At 48.8% G+C, this 21,463-nt stretch overlaps 1 protein-coding gene across 1 annotated transcript; it reads left to right on the top strand.

Moving 5' to 3' along the window:
* Positions 1–1,766: 1,766 nt before the first annotated feature.
* etv5a (ETS variant transcription factor 5a) lies at positions 1,767–20,659 on the top strand. The gene is made up of 13 exons (XM_083921988.1): positions 1,767–1,926; positions 8,183–8,304; positions 8,404–8,494; positions 9,470–9,517; positions 9,858–9,908; positions 12,704–12,827; positions 13,118–13,414; positions 13,834–14,153; positions 16,159–16,221; positions 16,625–16,693; positions 17,030–17,199; positions 17,290–17,391; positions 18,064–20,659. Exons 2-13 carry the CDS (start codon positions 8,257–8,259, stop codon positions 18,292–18,294), a joined length of 1,614 nt encoding a protein of 537 aa, XP_083778114.1. The 5' UTR covers positions 1,767–1,926; positions 8,183–8,256; the 3' UTR covers positions 18,295–20,659.
* The last annotated feature ends 804 nt before the right edge of the window (positions 20,660–21,463 follow it).

Here is a 21,463-nt window from a genome sequence, read left to right on the forward strand (position 1 = left end):
CTTTAAGACACTCTGCGCTGGCCCTTTAAGAGACTCTGCGCTGGCCCTTTAAGAGACTCTGCGCTGGCCCTTTAAGAGACTCTATGCTGGCCCTTTAAGAGACTCTGCGCTGGCCCTTTAAGAGACTCTGCGCTGGCCCTTTAAGAGACTCTGCGCTGGCCCTTTAAGAGACTCTGCGCTGGCCCTTTAAGAGACTGTGTGCTGGCCCTTTAAGAGACTCTGCGCTGGCCCTTTAAGAGACTCTGCGCTGGCCCTTTAAGAAACTCTGTGCTGGCCCTTTAAGAGACTCTGCGCTGGCCCTTTAAGAGACTCTGCGCTGGCCCTTTAAGAGACTCTGCGCTGGCCCTTTAAGATACTCTGTGCTGGCCCTTTAAGAGACTCTGTGCTGGCCCTTTAAGAGACTCTGCGCTGGCCCTTTAAGAAACTCTGCGCTGGCCCTTTAAGAGACTCTGTGCTGGCCCTTTAAGAGACTCTGTGCTGGCCCTTTAAGAGACTCTGCGCTGGCCCTTTAAGATACTCTGTGCTGGCCCTTTAAGAGACTCTGTGCTGGCCCTTTAAGAAACTCTGTGCTGGCCCTTTAAGAAACTCTGTGCTGGCCCTTTAAGAGACTCTGCGCTGGCCCTTTAAGAGACTCTGTACTGGCCCTTTAAGAGACTCTGTACTGGCCCTTTAAGAGACTCTGCGCTGGCCCTTTAAGAGACTCTGTGCTGGCCCTTTAAGAGACTCTGCGCTGGCCCTTTAAGAGACTCTGTACTGGCCCTTTAAGAAACTCTGTGCTGGCCCTTTAAGAGACTCTGCGCTGGCCCTTTAAGAGACTCTGCGCTGGCCCTTTAAGAGACTCTGCGCTGGCCCTTTAAGAGACTCTGCGCTGGCCCTTTAAGAGACTCTGTGCTGGCCCTTTAAGAGACTCTGTACTGGCCCTTTAAGAGACTCTGTGCTGGCCCTTTAAGAGACTCTGCGCTGGCCCTTTAAGAGACTCTGTACTGGCCCTTTAAGAGACTCTGCGCTGGCCCTTTAAGAGACTCTGTGCTGGCCCTTTAAGAGACTCTGTACTGGCCCTTTAAGAGACTCTGCGCTGGCCCTTTAAGAGACTCTGCGCTGGCCCTTTAAGAGACTCTGTACTGGCCCTTTAAGAGACTCTGCGCTGGCCCTTTAAGAGACTCTGTACTGGCCCTTTAAGAGACTCTGCGCTGGCCCTTTAAGAGAATATGTGCTGGCCCTTTAAGAGACTCTGGGCTGGCCCTTTAAGAGACTCTGCGCTGGCCCTTTAAGAGACTCTGCGCTGGCCCTTTAAGAGACTCTGCGCTGGCCCTTTAAGAGACTCTGCGCTGGCCCTTTAAGAGACTCTGCGCTGGCCCTTTAAGAGACTCTGCGCTGGCCCTTTAAGAGACTCTGTGCTGGCCCTTTAAGATACTCTGTGCTGGCCCTTTAAGAGACTCTGTACTGGCCCTTTAAGAGACTCTGCGCTGGCCCTTTAAGAGACTCTGTACTGGCCCTTTAAGAGACTCTGCGCTGGCCCTTTAAGAGACTCTGGATCCTGAGCTTGAAAAAACGTGAATGAAATCCAGCCATTCATAAAAAACAGCCTGTGCTGCGCCGTGATTGGCCGAACGGGGACCTCATGAATAATGCATCAGCTCCTGGGACGCCATTGGCTGCTCCGCTGACGGACAGGCTCGGTCCACCAATCAGCGCGCGGCTCCTGCCCTCGCGCCCAGGGGAAAAGGGATTGCAGCGCTCGCGCAGAGCTCAGTGAAGTTGTGAGAGTGAAGGAGCCGTTGGTCCGTCCGCCGCTCCGCCGCCGCTCCGCCGCCGCTCCGCCGCTGCGCACCCGCTGTAAAACTCTGAAAACTCGGTGTTTCCGTGTCCGTGGATATTAAAGTCACTTCCTGTCGACGGAGAGGACGTTTCCGCCCACACACTCAGGTGAGCGGCGCCGGTGCTTCCGTTAAAACCCGCTGTTTATCAAGCTTTGGGTCTTTTTTCCGTTAGAGTCCGTGAACGCACCACCATTTTATTTACAGTTACAGTGTGTGTGTGTGTGTGTGTGTGTGTGTGTGTGTGTGTGTGTGTGTGTGTGTGTGTGTGTGTGTGTGTGTGTGTGTGTGTGTGTGTGTGTGTGTGTGTGTGTGTGTGTGTGTGTGTGTGTGTGTGTGTGTGTGTGTGTGTGTGTGTGTGTGTGTGTGTGTGTGTGTGTGTGTGTGTGTGTGTGTGTGTGTGTTGAGGGCTCGAGTTTCACTTCATTGAGAAAAACAAGGGCGGGTGGGGGAGGGGCGGGGGGAGGTGTGAGGGGCCCCCCCCCCCCCCCCCCGTGGCGCAGATCAAAGTTAAACACAAACAAACTTTTAACTTTAAATAAATGAAACTTCTTAATTTATTGTTTATGGATCTTTATGATTTTATTTTCCTCAGGTTTTTTTATTTATTTAATTTTTGTTGAAAAGTTTAAATTTACAAAAATAAAAAATTTACAAAAATAAAAGATTTACAAATAAACAAGAGTGAAAACAATGAAACAAAGACAAAGAACAAACACCAGAAAACAATAAAATCATAATAATGTTAAAAAACAAAAGTAAAATATAAAAACATAAATAACTAAAATAAAGATAAATAATAAATAAAGACTCTTATTTGATGACTTTTTAGTTTTTAACCAGTTTTTGTTTTAATCTGATGTAAAAATATAATTATATTAAAATATTATAACAGGTTTTTACTGCAGCTGCAGATATAATTAAATATATATATTTATATATTTATATTTATTATAATTAAATTACAATATTAACTTTCCTTCCTGTGATTTAATCTTTTATCTCAGTTTTTTCTTTGAAGCGCTTTAAAATAATTAATAATAATAATTTCCTTTGACTTTTATTCATTAGTTATTTATGCTTTTGTTGTTCTTTTTCTTCTTCTTATTATTATTTAATGAGACCCTCTCAGGCTTCATGGTTTTGTTTATTTATCCCATATTTAGTTCATTAAAACAAGTTTCAGTGCTAAAAATAATAAATAACATCAATAAAAATATTTAAGGTTTTGTAAAATGTCTCATAAATAAAGTTTTAGTTTGGATTTAAAATAATAAATCAATGTTTGTTTCTGTCAGAATATCTGAGTTATTAATAATCTCCCTTTGTTCTTTAGACACAATAATAATTATAATATTAATAATGATAATATAATTATAATATTAATAATGATGATGATGATGATGGTGATGATGAAGATGATGATGATGATGATGTAATCAGCTTCAGCAGAATAATTGTGATTAAATCACGAGGAGCAAAAATCTAAATTGATCACAAACACAATGACTCTGTTTTTTATTCTGTATTTTATATTTTATTGTATATTTTTTCGTGTTTTATTCTTTATTCTGTATTTTAGTTTATGTTGTATTTTATATTTTTTTATATATTAATTCTTTATTCTTTGTGTAAATTGTTTCTCTCTCTGTTTTTTCTTTAAATGTACAAAAACAGAAGTTACACCATGAACAACACAACAGTGACATCATCAATAAATGAATCAAAGCTGCAGTAAAAACAAACAAAGACACAACATGAGAGAAATCATCCGGACTCAAATAATAAAAACATAGAAAGCTCCAACGGGGGAAACTTAGAACGGTTTAACAAAACCAGAGATTCAGTGAAAAAGGAAAAGTCCTTCAGGTCCAGGTCCAGGTCCAGGTTCAGCTCCAGGTTCAGGTCCAGGTCCAGGTCCTGGTTCAGGTCCAGGTCCAGGTCCAGGTTCAGGTCCAGCTCCTCTGGGTTAATGCAGTGACACCAGTGCTGGAGGACCGGGCCCGGCCTCCCTGGGTCTGGTTCCAGTCCTCAGAGTCCTGGATCAGGTCTCTGTGAGACTCTAATCACACTCACAGAGACTGTGACGCTCTTTAGGTCGTTTTCTCTGAGCTGATTATTCTGAGTCCACACACAGATGGTCGACCAGCGAGGCTTATGTAACAGCACTACTCTGTCTCTGACTGTCAGCACGCTCCTCTAGGAGCCTCAGCCTGTGCCAAAGTGTCCTCTAGGAGCCTCAATCTGTGCCAAAGTGTCCTCTAGGAGCATAAACGTGTGTTAAAGTGTCCTCTAGGAGCATAAACGTGTGTTAAAGTGTCCTTTAGGAGCATAAACGTGTGTTAAAGTGTCCTCTAGGAGCATAAACGTGTGTTAAAGTGTCCTCTAGGAGCATAAACGTGTGCTAAAGTGTCCTCTAGGAGCATAAGCGTGTGCTAAAGTGTCCTCTAGGAGCATAAACGTGTGCTAAAGTGTCCTCTAGGAGCATAAACGTGTGGTAAAGTGTCCTTTAGGAGCATAAACGTGTGTTAAAGTGTCCTCTAGGAGCATAAACGTGTGTTAAAGTGTCCTCTAGGAGCATAAACGTGTGTTAAAGTGTCCTCTAGGAGCATAAACGTGTGCTAAAGTGTCCTCTAGGAGCATAAACGTGTGCTAAAGTGTCCTCTAGGAGCATAAACGTGTGCTAAAGTGTCCTCTAGGAGCCTCAACCTGTGCTAAAGTGTCCTCTAGGAGCATAAACCTGTGCTAAAGTGTCCTCTAGGAGCATAAACGTGTGCTAAAGTGTCCTCTAGGAGCATAAACGTGTGCTAAAGTGTCCTCTAGGAGCATAAACGTGTGCTAAAGTGTCCTCTAGGAGCATAAACGTGTGTTAAAGTGTCCTCTAGGAGTATAAACGTGTGTTAAAGTGTCCTCTAGGAGCATAAACGTGTGCTAAAGTGTCCTCTAGGAGCATAAACGTGTGTTAAAGTGTCCTCTAGGAGCATAAACGTGTGTTAAAGTGTCCTCTAGGAGTATAAACGTGTGTTAAAGTGTCCTCTAGGAGCATAAACGTGTGCTAAAGTGTCCTCTAGGAGCATAAACGTGTGCTAAAGTGTCCTCTAGGAGCATAAAGGTGTGTTAAAGTGTCCTCTAGGAGCATAAACGTGTGTTAAAGTGTCCTCTAGGAGCATAAACGTGTGTTAAAGTGTCCTCTAGGAGCATAAACGTGTGCTAAAGTGTCCTCTAGGAGCATAAACGTGTGTAAAAGTGTCCTCTAGGAGCATAAACGTGTGTTAAAGTGTCCTCTAGGAGCATAAACGTGTGCTAAAGTGTCCTCTAGGAGCATAAACGTGTGCTAAAGTGTCCTCTAGGAGCATAAACGTGTGTTAAAGTGTCCTCTAGGAGCATAAACGTGTGCTAAAGTGTCCTCTAGGAGCATAAACGTGTGTTAAAGTGTCCTCTAGGAGCATAAACGTGTGTTAAAGTGTCCTCTAGGAGCATAAACGTGTGTTAAAGTGTCCTCTAGGAGCATAAACGTGTGCTAAAGTGTCCTCTAGGAGCCTCAACCTGTGCTAAAGTGTCCTCTAGGAGCATAAACCTGTGCTAAAGTGTCCTCTAGGAGCATAAACGTGTGCTAAAGTGTCCTCTAGGAGCATAAACGTGTGCTAAAGTGTCCTCTAGGAGTCTAAACGTGTGTTAAAGTGTCCTCTAGGAGCATAAACGTGTGCTAAAGTGTCCTCTAGGAGCATAAACGTGTGTTAAAGTGTCCTCTAGGAGTATAAACCTGTGTTAAAGTGTCCTCTAGGAGCATAAACGTGTGCTAAAGTGTCCTTTAGGAGCATAAACGTGTGTTAAAGTGTCCTCTAGGAGCATAAACGTGTGTTAAAGTGTCCTCTAGGAGTATAAACGTGTGTTAAAGTGTCCTCTAGGAGCATAAACGTGTGCTAAAGTGTCCTCTAGGAGCATAAACGAGTGCTAATGTGTCCTCTAGGAGCATAAAGGTGTGTTAAAGTGTCCTCTAGGAGCATAAACGTGTGTTAAAGTGTCCTCTAGGAGCATAAACGTGTGTTAAAGTGTCCTCTAGGAGCATAAACGTGTGTTAAAGTGTCCTCTAGGAGCATAAACGTGTGTTAAAGTGTCCTCTAGGAGCATAAACGTGTGTTAAAGTGTCCTCTAGGAGCATAAACGTGTGCTAAAGTGTCCTCTAGGAGCATAAACGTGTGTTAAAGTGTCCTCTAGGAGCATAAACGTGTGTTAAAGTGTCCTCTAGTAGTATAAACGTGTGTTAAAGTGTCCTCTAGGAGCATAAATGTGTGTTAAAGTGTCCTCTAGGAGCATAAACGTGTGTTAAAGGCTCCTCTAGGAGCATAAACGTGTGCTAAAGTGTCCTCTAGGAGCATAAACGTGTGCTAAAGTGTCCTCTAGGAGCATAAACGTGTGCTAAAGTGTCCTCTAGGAGCATAAACGTGTGCTAAAGGCTCCTCTAGGAGCATAAACGTGTGTTAAAGTGTCCTCTAGGAGCATAAATGTGTGTTAAAGTGTCCTCTAGGAGCATAAACGTGTGTTAAAGGCTCCTCTAGGAGCATAAACGTGTGTTAAAGTGTCCTCTAGGAGCATAAACGTGTGCTAAAGTGTCCTCTAGGAGCATAAACGTGTGCTAAAGTGTCCTCTAGGAGCATAAACGTGTGCTAAAGTGTCCTCTAGGAGCATAAACGTGTGCTAAAGTGTGCTCTAGGAGCATAAACGTGTGCTAAAGTGTCCTCTAGGAGCATAAACGTGTGTTAAAGTGTCCTCTAGGAGCATAAACGTGTGCTAAAGTGTCCTCTAGGAGCATAAACGTGTGTTAAAGTGTCCTCTAGGAGCATAAACGTGTGTTAAAGTGTCCTCTAGGAGCATAAACGTGTGTTAAAGTGTCCTCTAGGAGCATAAACGTGTGTTAAAGTGTCCTCTAGGAGCATAAACGTGTGTTAAAGTGTCCTCTAGGAGCATAAACGTGTGTTAAAGTGTCCTCTAGGAGCATAAACGTGTGTTGAAGTGTCCTCTAGGAGCATAAACGTGTGTTAAAGTGTCCTCTAGGAGCATAAACGTGTGCTAAAGTGTCCTCTAGGAGCATAAACGTGTGTTAAAGTGTCCTCTAGGAGCATAAACGTGTGCTAAAGTGTCCTCTAGGAGCATAAACGTGTGCTAAAGTGTCCTCTAGGAGCATAAACGTGTGTTAAAGTGTCCTCTAGGAGCATAAACGTGTGTTAAAGTGTCCTCTAGGAGCATAAACGTGTGCTAAAGTGTCCTCTAGGAGCATAAACGTGTGCTAAAGTGTCCTCTAGGAGCATAAACGTGTGCTAAAGTGTAGGAGCATAAACGTGTGCTAAAGTGTCCTCTAGGAGCATAAACGTGTGGTAAAGTGTCCTCTAGGAGCATAAACGTGTGCTAAAGTGTCCTCTAGGAGCATAAACGTGTGCTAAAGTGTCCTCTAGGAGCATAAACGTGTGTTAAAGTGTCCTCTAGGAGCATAAACGTGTGTTAAAGTGTCCTCTAGGAGCATTAACGTGTGCTAAAGTGTCCTCTAGGAGCATAAACGTGTGTTAAAGTGTCCTCTAGGAGCATAAACGTGTGTTAAAGTGTCCTCTAGGAGCATAAACGTGTGTTAAAGTGTCCTCTAGGAGCATAAACGTGTGTTAAAGTGTCCTCTAGGAGCATAAACGTGTGCTAAAGTGTCCTCTAGGAGCATAAACGTGTGGTAAAGTGTCCTCTAGGAGCATAAACGTGTGCTAAAGTGTCCTCTAGGAGCATAAACGTGTGCTAAAGTGTCCTCTAGGAGCATAAACGTGTGTTAAAGTGTCCTCTAGGAGCATAAACGTGTGTTAAAGTGTCCTCTAGGAGCATAAACGTGTGCTAAAGTGTAGGAGCATAAACGTGTGTTAAAGTGTCCTCTAGGAGCATAAACGTGTGGTAAAGTGTCCTCTAGGAGCATAAACGTGTGCTAAAGTGTCCTCTAGGAGCATAAACGTGTGCTAAAGTGTCCTCTAGGAGCATAAACGTGTGTTAAAGTGTCCTCTAGGAGCATAAACGTGTGTTAAAGTGTCCTCTAGGAGCATTAACGTGTGCTAAAGTGTCCTCTAGGAGCATAAACGTGTGTTAAAGTGTCCTCTAGGAGCATAAACGTGTGTTAAAGTGTCCTCTAGGAGCATAAACGTGTGTTAAAGTGTCCTCTAGGAGCATAAACGTGTGTTAAAGTGTCCTCTAGGAGCATAAACGTGTGTTAAAGTGTCCTCTAGGAGCATAAACGTGTGTTAAAGTGTCCTCTAGGAGCATAAACGTGTGTTAAAGTGTCCTCTAGGAGCATAAACGTGTGTAAACAGTGTTGTTCTCGTGTGTGTGTGTTGCAGTGACCCGGGCGCTGTCGCTTTAAGGCGAACACCCCCCCCTCTTCATATCGGAGCCCCCCGATCGCCCAGAGACCATGGACGGCTTTTATGACCAGCAGGTCCCCTTCATGGTCCCGCCCAGCGTGAGTGGACACACGCCAGCCTGCACACGCCACCATCACCGTCAGCGCCATGACACTGATGTGAGCGCCGTCCTCACTTCTTCTTCTTCTTCTCTCCAGTCTCAGGTGCAGGAAGCGTCTCACAGCAGCCGGACTCCCACCGACAGGAAGAGGAAGTTTGTGGACACGGAGCTCGCTCAGGACACGGAAGGTAACGGCGTCCACGTGGACCCGAGTCCTTTACTTCATCTGCTCATTAAATACAGAATCCAACGATTACACACGGACGACAGGAGTTTTAGTCATTTTGCATCTTTTTGTGCTGGTTTTGCATCTATTTTTAGTCATTTTGCATCTTTTTGTGGTGATTTTGCATCTATTTTTAGTCATTTTGCATCTTTTTGTGGTGATTTTGCATCTATTTTTAGTCATTTTGCATCTTTTTGTGGTGGTTTTGCATCTATTTTTAGTCATTTTGCATCTTTTTGTGGTGGTTTTGCATCTATTTTTAGTCATTTTGCATCTTTTTGTGGTGGTTTTGCATCTATTTTTAGTCATTTTGCATCTTTTTGTGGTGGTTTTGCATCTATTTTTAGTCATTTTGCATCTTTTTGTGGTGGTTTTGCATCTATTTTTAGTCATTTTGCATCTTTTTGTGGTGGATTTGCATCTATTTTTAGTCATTTTGCATCTTTTTGTGGTGGTTTTGCATCTATTTTTAGTCATTTTGCATCTTTTTGTGGTGGTTTTGCATCTATTTTTAGTCATTTTGCATCTTTTTGTGGTGGTTTTGCATCTATTTTTAGTCATTTTGCATCTTTTTGTGGTGGTTTTGCATCTATTTTTACTCATTTAGCATCTTTTTGTGCTGGTTTTGCATCTATTTTTAGTCATTTTGCATCTTTTTGTGGTGGTTTTGCATCTATTTTTAGTCATTTTGCATCTTTTTGTGGTGGTTTTGCATCTATTTTTAGTCATTTTGCATCTTTTTGTGCTGGTTTTGCATCTATTTTTAGTCATTTTGCATCTTTTTGTGCTGGTTTTGCATCTATTTTTACTCATTTTGCATCTTTTTGTGCTGGTTTTCATCTGTTTTAAGTTTATATTTGTGTATATATTGAAATGAGTTGCCATAGAAACCCGCTTTATGCCCCAGAGTGATTGTCGTGACCTCGTTTGTTTGCAGAACTCTTCCAGGACCTCAGTCAGCTGCAGGAGATCTGGATCGCAGAAGGTGACTGTGTTTTCATGTTATTCCTCTTTGCATGTGTTGAAGTCTGCAGAGACGAACTCAGGAAACGTCCTTTCATCCTTTTGGTTTCTCACGTTAGAGAGGACGTTTTTAATTGAGTCCTTCACAACAGAAACTTTTTGTGTTCACGCAGCTCTGACAGCCAGAGTTGGTCTTCTGTAAAAGCATGATGAAGGACGCTGGACGCAGAGATTAAAGGGGCTGTGTGTGTGTGTGTGTGTGCGTGTGTGTGTGCAGCGTGTGCTGCGTGTGTGTGTGCAGCATGTGTGTGTGTGTGTGTGTGTGTGCTGCGTGTTTCTCACCCTCTCCTCTCTCTCCACAGCCCAGGTGCCTGATGACGAACAGTTCGTCCCTGATTTCCAGTCGGACAGCTGTGAGTACCTTTATTATTATTATTATTATTATTATTATCAGAGCGGCTTCCTGCTTCTTCTCTGTGCTGACGGTGAGGCTGAACTGTTGTGATGTGTTCAGGGTCTAAGCAGCGCTGCATCACCTCTCTGTGATGTGTTCAGGGTCTAAGCAGCGCTGCATCACCTCTCTGTGATGTGTTCAGGGTCTAAGCAGCGCTGCATCACCTCTCTGTGATGTGTTCAGGGTCTAAGCAGCGCTGCATCACCTCTCTGTGATGTGTTCAGGGTCTAAGCAGCGCTGCATCACCTCTCTGTGATGAGGAGAAAGTGAAACTGTGTCTTTGTGTGTGTCCCTGACCACACGCCCACTTCTCTCTTTCATCTAAGGGACTTCATCAGTGCAGGAAAAACTCGGTTCTGTGTGAAAGGCTGCTCTCTCCCTCTCTCTCTCCCTCTCTCCCTCCCTCCCTCCCTCCCTCCTTCCCTCTCTCTCCCTCCCTCTCTCCCTCTCTCGCTCCCTCTCTCGCTCCCTCGCCTCCATTTTGAGTCTAATCAGCCGGTTGGCGCGGGGCATCACATGAGCCAAGCTCCTAATCTGATTTCACACGTTGCTGCACTCAGGTCCTGCTGCTGAAGTGGGTCTGAAACTTCTCCTCTCAGCGTCCGCAGCCGAGGGACGCCTGTGAATTATGGTCTGACTTCCTGTTTGGTCTGATGTGGAGGAGGTGGAGGCGGGTGTGGCTGCTGTTGTAGTTAAAGTGGCAGAGGGAGCTGCAGCCTCTCCTACAGGCTTGTGTTTGTATCAGCGCTGCGTGTCTGTGGTCAGCGCGCTGTAATGTGCCGCTGTGGGGGCGTCCCTGACCTCGTGCGTGCAGCGCACATGATGCACAGAGGTGAGGCTTCTGTCTCTCCCTCTTTCACCAGAGTCAGGCGGTGTGATGGGAGCTGAGTCAGGTGGGCGTCACACGGGCTGAGCTGCTGTCTCGCTGCCGCCGTCTCCAGCTGTGTGCACGTGTGCTGTGGTTTACAGCAGAGGTGTCGGGGTTCAGGTTCACGCTTCGGTCACCAGAGCGGCTGCAGGAGTTCACCTCCACCTGTCACAGACGGGACTATCAGTGACTCTCTGTGTCTGTGTGGACACGTTCGGAGGCGTTTACAAAGACACAGACTCATGGTTTAAGGCTGATGCATCGATAATCACGTGCGTCTGTATCTGCTGCTGCGTTCTCTGGTAGTTTCCCGTCATTATTCACAGACAGGCGTCCTCAGCAGCTCCGTTCTGCTGCTGACGCTTTTTTAAAGTTCAGTAAATGTTCCTTTATTTAAAGTCAGACTCGTAAAAACACTTCTTCATCATTGTGTGATTTTTATGATGTAAACTGAGTAGAATCAAAAGTAGAATCGCTCCAAACATCGTCCGTCCGTCTCATCATGGTCTCAGTCGACCCCTGATCCAAACTGCAGATCTGAGATGTCATTGATAATCACATAAACTCTTACTAACTCATGTTTCAGACAAAATCTGAGGAGTTTTGTACTAAAATTGTTAAATATTTTATATTTTTTGAGCATTAAATTCATGCTGGAGTGAACAAAAATAGACTTTTCTCTGTGGTTAATTCATATTCATATGCATACATACACATACATGCATCGTTATCTGGGACAGAAGACTCAAGCTGCAGGGTTCAGCACTAAAACTGAGGAAACACCGTAAATCTTTACTTTCATTCATTAAACTGATAAACTTCTTCTGCACTCATCATGAAATAATCCTGGAGACTTTGTTTTATGATTAAAAATGACAGAATCAGCTCAAAGTGACCTGATGACGTCACAAATGTCTTCAGATTTCAGAGACGTTTGTTTAGTTTATTATAAAAAGTCTCAACGTGGTGAAAAAAGTCTTTAAATGTTAAAAATATTCAGTTTCATGTGAAACAAACAGAGAAAATCAGAGATTTCAAGTTTCAGACGCTGAAAACAACAAAAATGAATTTATTATAGAAACAAAAACGAGATTAAATCATTAAATAAATCCAAATTCTGCAGCTTTGACTAAAGTCACATTCAGGCTCTTTCCAGTCTTTTCCACATCAAACCAAAGTGGGTCCACAGGAAGGAGCCGTGCTGCAGACGACCATCGCCGCGTTCGCCCGCTGGTCGGGGATCGACCCTGACGATCCCGTTTCCTGTGCCGTCGATGTTTCCCTGTGTTTCATTCTGAAGGTGTGGCGTCGTGCTGCAGCTCTGATGGTGCACGAGTGTTTCCTCCTCTTCACTCGCTCTGCGTGCAGCTCCGCTCGCTCCATCAGCACCGCGCTCTGATTTATCCGCCCGCCGCTCCTCTGAGCCAGAGGATCCGGTGTCTGCCCGGCTTTTATGTGGCGCCCCGGAAACTGCAGCCGGTGCTTAGAAGGCTGCAGCGAGTGTCTAATGGTTACAGCGCGGGAGAATGAAATCATTCAGCACCATTAGATTACAGCCGCACTGATTCATGGGGATTGGCCGGCTCTAATGGGAATCAGGCGAGCGCCTCGATAGCGTCGGCGTGCGGAGCCGTGAGTGCGGAGCTGCCTAACAGGATGGATGGGTGCTTGTTTTCAGAGCCAGAGTCCAGCGTCATTAGGGCGCATGATAAACTGCTGCTAAGTGGCTCTGCCGGCCCGGGGGACACGCAGACCAGCTCCATACGTCCATTTATCCATCAGCTCCAAATGTGGTTAAGAGAAGTGGTGCACTCGTGTTTACGGCTGCGCTGGGATCTGCAGCTGATCTCATCTCCGTCTCCGTCTCCGTCTCTGTCTCCTGTCAGTGATGTTTCATGGCCCGCCTGCAGCCAAGATCAAACGGGAGCTGACGCCCTCCAGAGAGTTCTCCCCCTGCCGCCAGGACCGGAGTCCCACGCCCTACGGAGACAAGTGCCTTTACAGCTACAGGTACACGCAGAGGGCCGACATGAGCCGGGGCCACACAGCACCTGTGCATCCATACACTACATTAAACCACCATCACAGTAACATCACAACACAACACGGCTGGAATTACTCACAGAATGTAGAGATGAACATGTGTAAACAAAGATGAGCTGTATCTGTGACGTCAGAACACAAACAAACAAACAACAGTACTGATTATATGTGTTGGTGGGAGCTGCAGCGCCTGTAGATCTGAACAGATTTGTGCTCCTCTCTTCACTGTGTGTGTGTGTGTGTGTGCGTGTCCACAGTGCCTGTGACAGGAAACCCACTCCAGGGTTCAAGCCATTGACTCCCCCCTCCACCCCGGTGTCTCCTTGTGGCCCCGGCAGCGCAGCAGGAGCCCACCCGCTGAGTGAGCCCGCCCCCCTCCCTCACTCCCGTGTAGCCAATCAGACCCAGAGGCAGCGTCCGGTGCACGTGCAGCAGCCAATCACAGCGAGCGCAGGCTCCCCCACCCAGCAGGCCCTCCCAGTCCACAGCCCGCCCTTCGCCGTGCCGTGTGCGCCCGTCAGCCAGGATGCCAACAGCTTCACACCTGAGCACAGGTGAGTCTTCATCTCCAGCTCCAGGTGTTTTAGTGTTTACGTGTTTACGGGACGACAAACAGATAAACTACACGGAGAACAGAGGCGCCCTGTCTGCAGGAGGGGCAGCAGCTGTTTGACCTCCGTCTGCACCTGTTTGACCTCCGTCTGCACCTGTTTGACCTCCGTCTGCACCTGTTTGACCTCCGTCTGCACCTGTTTGACCTCCGTCTGCACCTGTTTGACCTCCGTCTGCACCTGTTTGACCTCCGACTGCACCTGTTTGACCTCCGTCTGCAGCTGTTTGTCTGTTTGCTGCAGAGGTGTATGAACATTTTTATGGTGATGATGTTCTGATTGTTTCAGGGCTGGTGTTTGTAGCATGGATACTTTTGACCACTTTAACACAGACTTTCTGGTTGTTTCTCCTCCGTCTGCAGGTTCCAGAGGCAGATGTCAGAGCCATGTCTACCTTTCCCCCCTTCAGAGAGTCAGGGGCGCCCCCAGTTCCTGCCCCAGCCCCCCAGCAGCAGCAGCAGTCTGTCACGTGACGGCCGGCCGCCGTACCACCGCCAGATGTCGGAGCCGCTGGTAGCCGTCCCGCCGCAGGGTTTCAAACAAGAGCTCATCGACCCACGATACACAGAGCAGGGCGTCCCCACCATGGGCCCCCCAGGTCCACCCCCGGGCCCCCAGCGTCAGGCCGCCTTCCACCCCATGGCCATCAAACAGGAGCCCCGGGACTTCTGCTTCGATTCTGGTGAGTGGAGACGTCTGTTACGCCTCAGGGCGACTCTGTGGAGCTCTGCGTCTGTTCTGATTTGAGGTTTAGGTGATGATCAAAGTTTGATTCTGCAGCAGGTAGAAATGAATCTGACTCTGGACCTGGGATAAGAACTTCAGATTTTTCTGAAACCACGTGTCTCTGCGAGCACCCGTAACATCCAAACCCTGCAGCAGCGTTCTTTCAACTTCCTACTTTAGAGAGAGTTCCAGTTTATCCCTCTCCACTTGTCCAGACGGACGGACGGACGAACAGCCTCGCTGTGTGAAAGTGGAGCGGGCGGAGGGAGGAATGTGCCCCTGTTTGTTCTGCGCTCTCGCACGCTCCTGTGAGTTCTAGCGTGCAGCCGAGGACTGATCTGATCTGCACGCCTCCTCCACCGTCACAGCACAAAGTAGAAGTGGGTCTTTGAGCTCAGCTTAGCCTCCGAGGGCACGGAGGAAGTGGGTCATCCAGCCGGGAGCAGAGAGCGTCTTCACTGAGCCTACCTGGAATAGATGTGGGTCAGGGCCCTCGGAGGACTCGGTGACCTGCAGCACAGAACCTGGGCCTCACTGAGGAGCGAGCACAGAGCAGCGAGCACGGAGCAGCGAGCACGGAGGCTGTTTACTCGTTAAACCCAAGAACCAGAGCTTTGATCCCAACGCCCACACGCCCAGCTGTTGTCCTCGCTCCCGTGCATTAACGTCCTCTTTGCCTCAGACTTTGTCTCTGGCTCTGGTAGACGCTCTCACTCTCTGCCTGGTGGCCGACCGGCTGGGCATTACATCAGGGGCGGTGATGTAATGACAAATCCTCTTAGCTTCTTACGGCCTTTTTAAAATACCAACGTCACAGAGGACGAGCGTCTGTGGACGGGCGGCGCTCATGCTCAACATGTTGTTACCCAGCGTCAGTGGAGAGGTTCTGAGAAATCAGGTTTAGTGCAAGGTCACATGATGTGTTGTTGTTGCTGTGATGCTCTTGTGTTTGTGCTGAAGTTCTCTGGAGAAAGGCAGAGAACATGTGGACCGTGTTGTTGGTGCACGCAGCAGAGTAAAGACACGATCTGAGGGCGCCCTCCCACTGTGCCTCCGTCCCGTGCCCCGTGCTTTAGGGTCCTTGTCCCCCCCTCCAGGCCCGTTTGTACTCACACTACCTGGGCCTCGGAGAATGCTTCTTGCTGCCTATACGTCATCACGCCGTAACACGTCACACGCATTGATGACGTCATGGCGATGCGTGGCTTTGTTTCCAGATCTTTCCGTAGACCTCGGAGTTTTTGTGCGTCTTGTCGACTGTTTTTGAATCTTTTCATCGACCAAATCTGCAGTAAACACTCCACCTCCGCATCACACCAACGTGAACCTTTCACCGCCATTGTTTGAAATGTCCGCGCATGGTCCCTCCTTCTTTTTTCTACGTCCCAACAGGCGCACAGGAAATGACCTCAGAGCCGCCGTAGGCCTCGTGCTCGTACACGTGCGCACGCTCGTGCTCGTACACGTGCAAACGTGCTTTACTAAAGCCCACCTCTCCCAAACGGGCCGTGGACGGCAAGCGTGCCGCTCCTAGACGTGGTACAGTTGCACTCGCACTGGTCAAAGGAACCAGACTTTAGCCGTGACCCGTGCTGGGGCACGGTACGGAGGCACAGTGGGAGGGCGCCCTGAGAAACAGAGGATGCTGGATTCATACCTGCACCTTGTGAAAGAAATTCTCTATTCTCTCATGGATGTTTCTCTTCCTCTGCGTGACGTCACACACGAGCGCAGCGCTGACTTCCTGCAGACTCTGTCCTGACGTGAGGACGAGAGGAGGAAACGAGACGGAAACTCACCACGATCACCTTCTTGAGTCTTTTTCCTGTTTTAAAGCCCACGCATGAGTCTGTGGACGTGCACCTGTGCACTGATCCAGATCTGTCAGCTGAGGAGGATGTTGATGTGACGGAGAGGAAGTCTAAATTTACCCCCCCCCCCCCCCCCCCCTGTGTTTACAGAAGTGCCGAACTGCCAGTCATCGTTTGGGAGAGCGGGGAGCTTCTACCAGAACAACCATGAGAGTGAGTTCACAGTCGTGCGTGCGTGCGTGCGTGCGTGCGTGTGCGTGCGTGCGTGCGTGCGTGTGTGTGTGTGTGTGTGTGTGAATGCAAATCACATGAAGTGAGAAGCGCTCCAAAACCTTCTTCTGCCCCTCTGGGAATGTTTCCTGAAATAGCTGTTGTTATAAAGTCCATTGTTTTGTTCCTGTCTGTTATAGTGAAGGTTGTCGTTGCTTCCGTACTCTACGGGGGAATCGTTGTGTCTGTAAATCATAAATAAGTCATAGAGTTTGGTCTTTACCTGCTCTGTAAAGTGTCCTGAGATAACTGCTGTTAGGATTTGACACATTGAATTGAATTTACTGTTGTAACAGATGATGCAGAAGTCCGTGTCCTCCCGTTCATGTTCTTCTCTGTTCTTCAGGTTTCTCCTTCGACAGAGATCCTCAGCTCTTCTTTGACGACACCTGTGTGGTCCCCGAGAGACTGGAAGGTGAGGCCGAGACGCTGGGACAGACCACAGCAATATATAAATATATATAAATATCATATACGCACACACGCAGAGACTGAGAACCGCAGGTCCTCTTCACTGTCCACGTGGGTCTGTGCTCTCAACAACACTGACTCTCTCTCCTCTCTCTCCTCCTGCTCTTCGTCCTCTCTCTCCTCCTGCTCTTCGTCCTCTCTCCTCCTGCTCTTCGTCCTCTCTCCTCCTGCTCTTCGTCCTCTCCGTCCTCCTGCTCTTCGTCCTCTCTCCTCCTGCTCTTCGTCCTCTCTCTCCTCCTGCTCTTCGTCCTCTGTCCTCCTGCTCTTCATCCTCTCTCAGGTAAAGTCAAACAGGAGCCCTCGGTGTATCGTGACGGTCCTCCGTACCAGCGCCGCGGCTCCCTGCAGCTGTGGCAGTTCCTGGTCACGTTACTGGACGACCCGGCCAACGGCCACTTCATCGCCTGGACCGGTCGCGGCATGGAGTTCAAACTCATCGAGCCTGAAGAGGTCGGTCCCCTCGCCCACTGGTCCTGCTCCACCTTGACCACGCCTCGGTCCTCAGCAGCTCACCGCGCCTCTCTCTGTGTCTCTCCTCAGGTGGCTCGTCGCTGGGGAATCCAGAAGAACAGACCGGCCATGAACTACGACAAGCTGAGCCGCTCGCTGCGTTACTACTACGAGAAGGGCATCATGCAGAAGGTAAAGGCACGTCCTCCACCTTCCTTTCTCCTCCGCGGATAGAAACTGTGAATGCGAGTGTGCAGGCCACGTCCTGTTCAGGGTTTCACCCCGGGATCCAGACCAGGGGTGGACACCTCCGGTCCTGGAGCCACTGTCCTGCAGGTTTCAGGTTCTCTCTGCTCTCACACACCTGTAACCTGTAACATGCAGGACAGTGGCTCTGCAGGACCGGAGGTGCCCACCCCTGATCTAAACGTTACCAAACTTTGTCCCCGTGCTGCCCCTCATCCCTCCGTCCTGTTTCAGTTGTTATGGTTACCAACTCGTCCTCTAGAGCCTCAACAATCACAAACATGGCGTCTGTAGAGGAGCTGATTTGGACGTTTGTCGTCTGCAATCTGCACAAAAGGCTCAAAAAGTGTAAAAGTGAGAAAACTGGCGCCTTCACGGAGACTTTTCTCTTTGGTTTGGTCGATGAGCGCTGGATGAAGGGCCCGTATTTCCCGTAGGGTGGGAACAGGCTCAGAAACACCACCGGAGCCGAGGACGAGGGTCGACAGCACGACTGTTCAGAAACAGATTGTGCGGTGGCTGTCGAGGGGCGTGGCCTGTGTTCTCAGTCTGTCATTGGAAGTGTGTGTAAAGTCACAGTCTGAAGTATTAACCGCTTGTCTCCGTGGCGTTCCTCAGGTGGCCGGCGAGCGGTACGTGTACAAGTTTGTGTGCGACCCCGAGGCGCTCTTCTCCATGGCCTTCCCCGACAACCAGAGGCCCAACCTGAAGGTGGACCCGGACAGCCTGCCGGGGCTGGACGACGACACGCTGCCCCTCACGCACTACGAGGACGCCGCTCCCTACCTGCTGGACGCCGGCGAGCAGTGCGTGGCCGGCCTGGCCTTCCCAGACGGCTACGGCTACTGACGGGCGGCGAGGTCCTGACGCACGACACACACGCACACGCAAACACTCCCAAAGTCTGCGGGCGACCTCTTTAACCCGGCGCTGTTGAGCTGCTGGAAGGAAACGCCGCGGCGCCCGGTTTCCTCTCCTGCTCCCTGGAAACCCTTCATTAACCTCCCGAGGGTCGAGCCTGCGGCGGCTCTTCTCCTGCGCCATCGTGTGAGAGCGAGAGGGTTGTGAGGCCACAGCGGCCGGACTGGACTGCAGACTGTTGCCACGGAGACCAAACAAAGCGAGGCCTCGCGCCGCCATCTTTAAAAGAACTGACCCCTTTGTACAAGAGACGTTTGTGATTCTGTGACAATCTGCTTTTTCTTAGAGTCGAACGTGAGCGAAGAAACGCAGCACTATTTATTCGCTCGCTGCCGCGTTGGCGCCCCCGTTCTCACGCCGCCGCATCTGAACCGCGAGATCCGTGAAAAGGGCTTTAACTCGCAAAAACGGATCCTCCAAAAAACAGCGTCCTCTAAACTCGCAGGTCCGTTAGTTTCTGTACGTAGAACTTTTGTAACACTCGGTTTGAGACTCTGAGCCGCTCTGCTCCGCGTGTGAACACAGACGTGTTTCAGGACGTGCGTCGGGGCTTCGATGACTCGCTTGCTCCTGATGTTCACGCCACTTCTTTGTGTCCGGTGCTCGACACTGCCCCCTACGATTTCAGGTGGTACTGCAGCGTTTGCTCCGTATCCGTACGCATCCGTCAGCTTTCAGGATACGGACAGAAATACGGAGGAGACGGACGTAGAGGACGACAGAAGGCTGCAGCTGAGTCTTTATGCACAGGGGCGGATTAACGAGCTCGGGGCCCCTGGGCTCCTGTTGGTTTGGGCCCCCACGTTATTAATCGTGTAGAAAAATCAGGTTACTCTAGTTTAATTTTTCCGCTGTTCTGTGTGGTTACCATAGTAACAGTGACTAAACCGACCTCATGATCCCGCCCACATGACGGCAGCTGACAACTGTCCAATCACTGACCTTTGATGTTTCTTAGGGCCCCGATAGGACGCTCGTTTGTTTTTCCCAGTGAGGAGAATTTATTAAGTTTAGCCAGTCCAGGCCCCTGCAGACCTGGGGCCCCTGCAGACCTGGGGCCCCTGCAGACCTGGGGCCCCTGCAGACCTGGGGCCCCTGCAGACCTGGGGCCCCGAGGCTGCAGCCGGGACCAGTCGGAGCATTAGTCCCTGCGTCTGCGTCTGCAACCTGGAGCAGACGTGAGCCTTCAGCTCCCTCCTGGTGTCCCTGAACACATCGTCCCCAGGGTCGATGCAGATCCATGAAGTCCTCTGTACGATAGTCAACTTTTCTTTTGTGTCTGGTGTCTGGGTGCCCCATGTTCCCTCAGCAGGTCCCCTGGTGCCCCCTGTTCCCTCAGCAGGTCCCCTGGTGCCCCATGTTCCCTCAGCAGGTCCCCTGGTGCCCCCTGTTCCCTCAGCAGGTCCCCTGGTGCCCCATGTTCCCTCAGCAGGTCCCCTGGTGCCCCCTGTTCCCTCAGCAGGTCCCCTGGTGCCCCATGTTCCCTCAGCAGGTCCCCTGGTGCCCCATGTTCCCTCAGCAGGTCCCCTGGTGCCCCATGTTCCCTCAGCAGGTCCCCTGGTGCCCCGTGTTCCCTCAGCAGGTCCCCTGGTGCCCCATGTTCCCTCAGCAGGTCCCCTGGTGCCCCCTGTTCCCTCAGCAGGTCCCCTGGTGCCCCATGTTCCCTCAGCAGGTCCCCTGGTGCCCCATGTTCCCTCAGCAGGTCCCCTGGTGCCCCATGTTCCCTCAGCAGGTCCCCTGGTGCCCCATGTTCCCTCAGCAGGTCCCCTGGTGCCCCCTGTTCCCTCAGCAGGTCCCCTGGTGCCCCATGTTCCCTCAGCAGGTCCCTGTTCCCCTGGTGCTCCAGTATGGCCGGGGCTCCAGGGTGCTGCACGCATCGAAATGCAAACTACAGAAGGACGCAAACTAGAGGAGTCTCTGCTGGGACTGGTGCTGGTCCATGCAGGACACCATCAGGGACTGGTGCTGGTCCCTGCAGGACACCATCAGGGACTGGTGCTGGTCCCTGCAGGTCTCTGCTGGTCTCTGCTGATGCTGGTCTCTGCAGGTCTGAACGCGTCCCGTTTGAGACGTTGCGTTGGTTCTTTTCTCGTGTTTCTGATTGTAAATCTGTATTTTTGCTGAAGGCTGCGTTGGTCCTGGTCTTCCCGTGTCCTAGGTGTGCTTTCATAGACCCGCTCCCTGTTTAGAGCTGGATTATGTTTCAGAGGCCGTGGGTTCGATCCCCTCCATGTGTTTCTACTCTGCTGACTGTCTGATCTGAATCCACAACAATAAACGGTTCTTTCTGCTCCAGCGCCTGCAGCCGCGTGTCTTTATCCCCCCCCCCCCCCCCCGGGTCAGCTGACGCCCGGGGTCCATCTTTACCCCCCCCCCCCCCCCCCCAGGTCAGCTGACGCCCGGGGTCCACATGTCCGTCACATGTTTCTCCTTCTTCAAACCTGTGGAGCTGAAACACTTTTTAGTCTGTGAGCGCTGAAGGAGACACGGTTCCCACGCAGCGTCCTGGAAAATATTAATATGATTAAAATATTAATATGATTAAAATATTCAGGTTTAAAGGGTCAAAGAAGTAAAAACATAAATAATAATAATTATGAAGAACAAAAGGAAACAGACTCACATTAGATCATTCTTGTGTCGGTCACATGTTTTTAGGTGGGAATTAAAAAACAATAAAAAAATAAATCTTATTAAAACATAAAGTCACATTTAATCAATAACTAATGAAAACCTGTTTTTGTATCATTTTTATTCAAGTTTCCTTTTGTACATTTATGTTTAGATTAAAATAATAATTATATGAATACATAAATTAATAAATGCATTTAAATATTCACATATATAAAGTTTCTAAATCAAATCAAATCAATCACACTCACACACTCACACACACGCACAACCTTAAACATTGCTGCCCTCTGCTGGAGAACTCCTGAACTGGAGTGTTTGAATAAACTCTTTAATAATAATTATTATTATAATATTAATAAAGTAACGGGATGAAGAGGAGGAGTTCCACAGGATCAAGTCTTTCATCACCTTTATTGTTTTTGTGTCTGAAACATGAAGAAAGCATTTATGTAATTATATAATT

The sequence above is a fragment of the Echiichthys vipera genome (genome assembly GCF_963691815.1).
Source record: "Echiichthys vipera genome assembly, chromosome: 10".
NCBI classification, from domain to species: Eukaryota; Metazoa; Chordata; class Actinopteri; order Perciformes; family Trachinidae; genus Echiichthys; species Echiichthys vipera.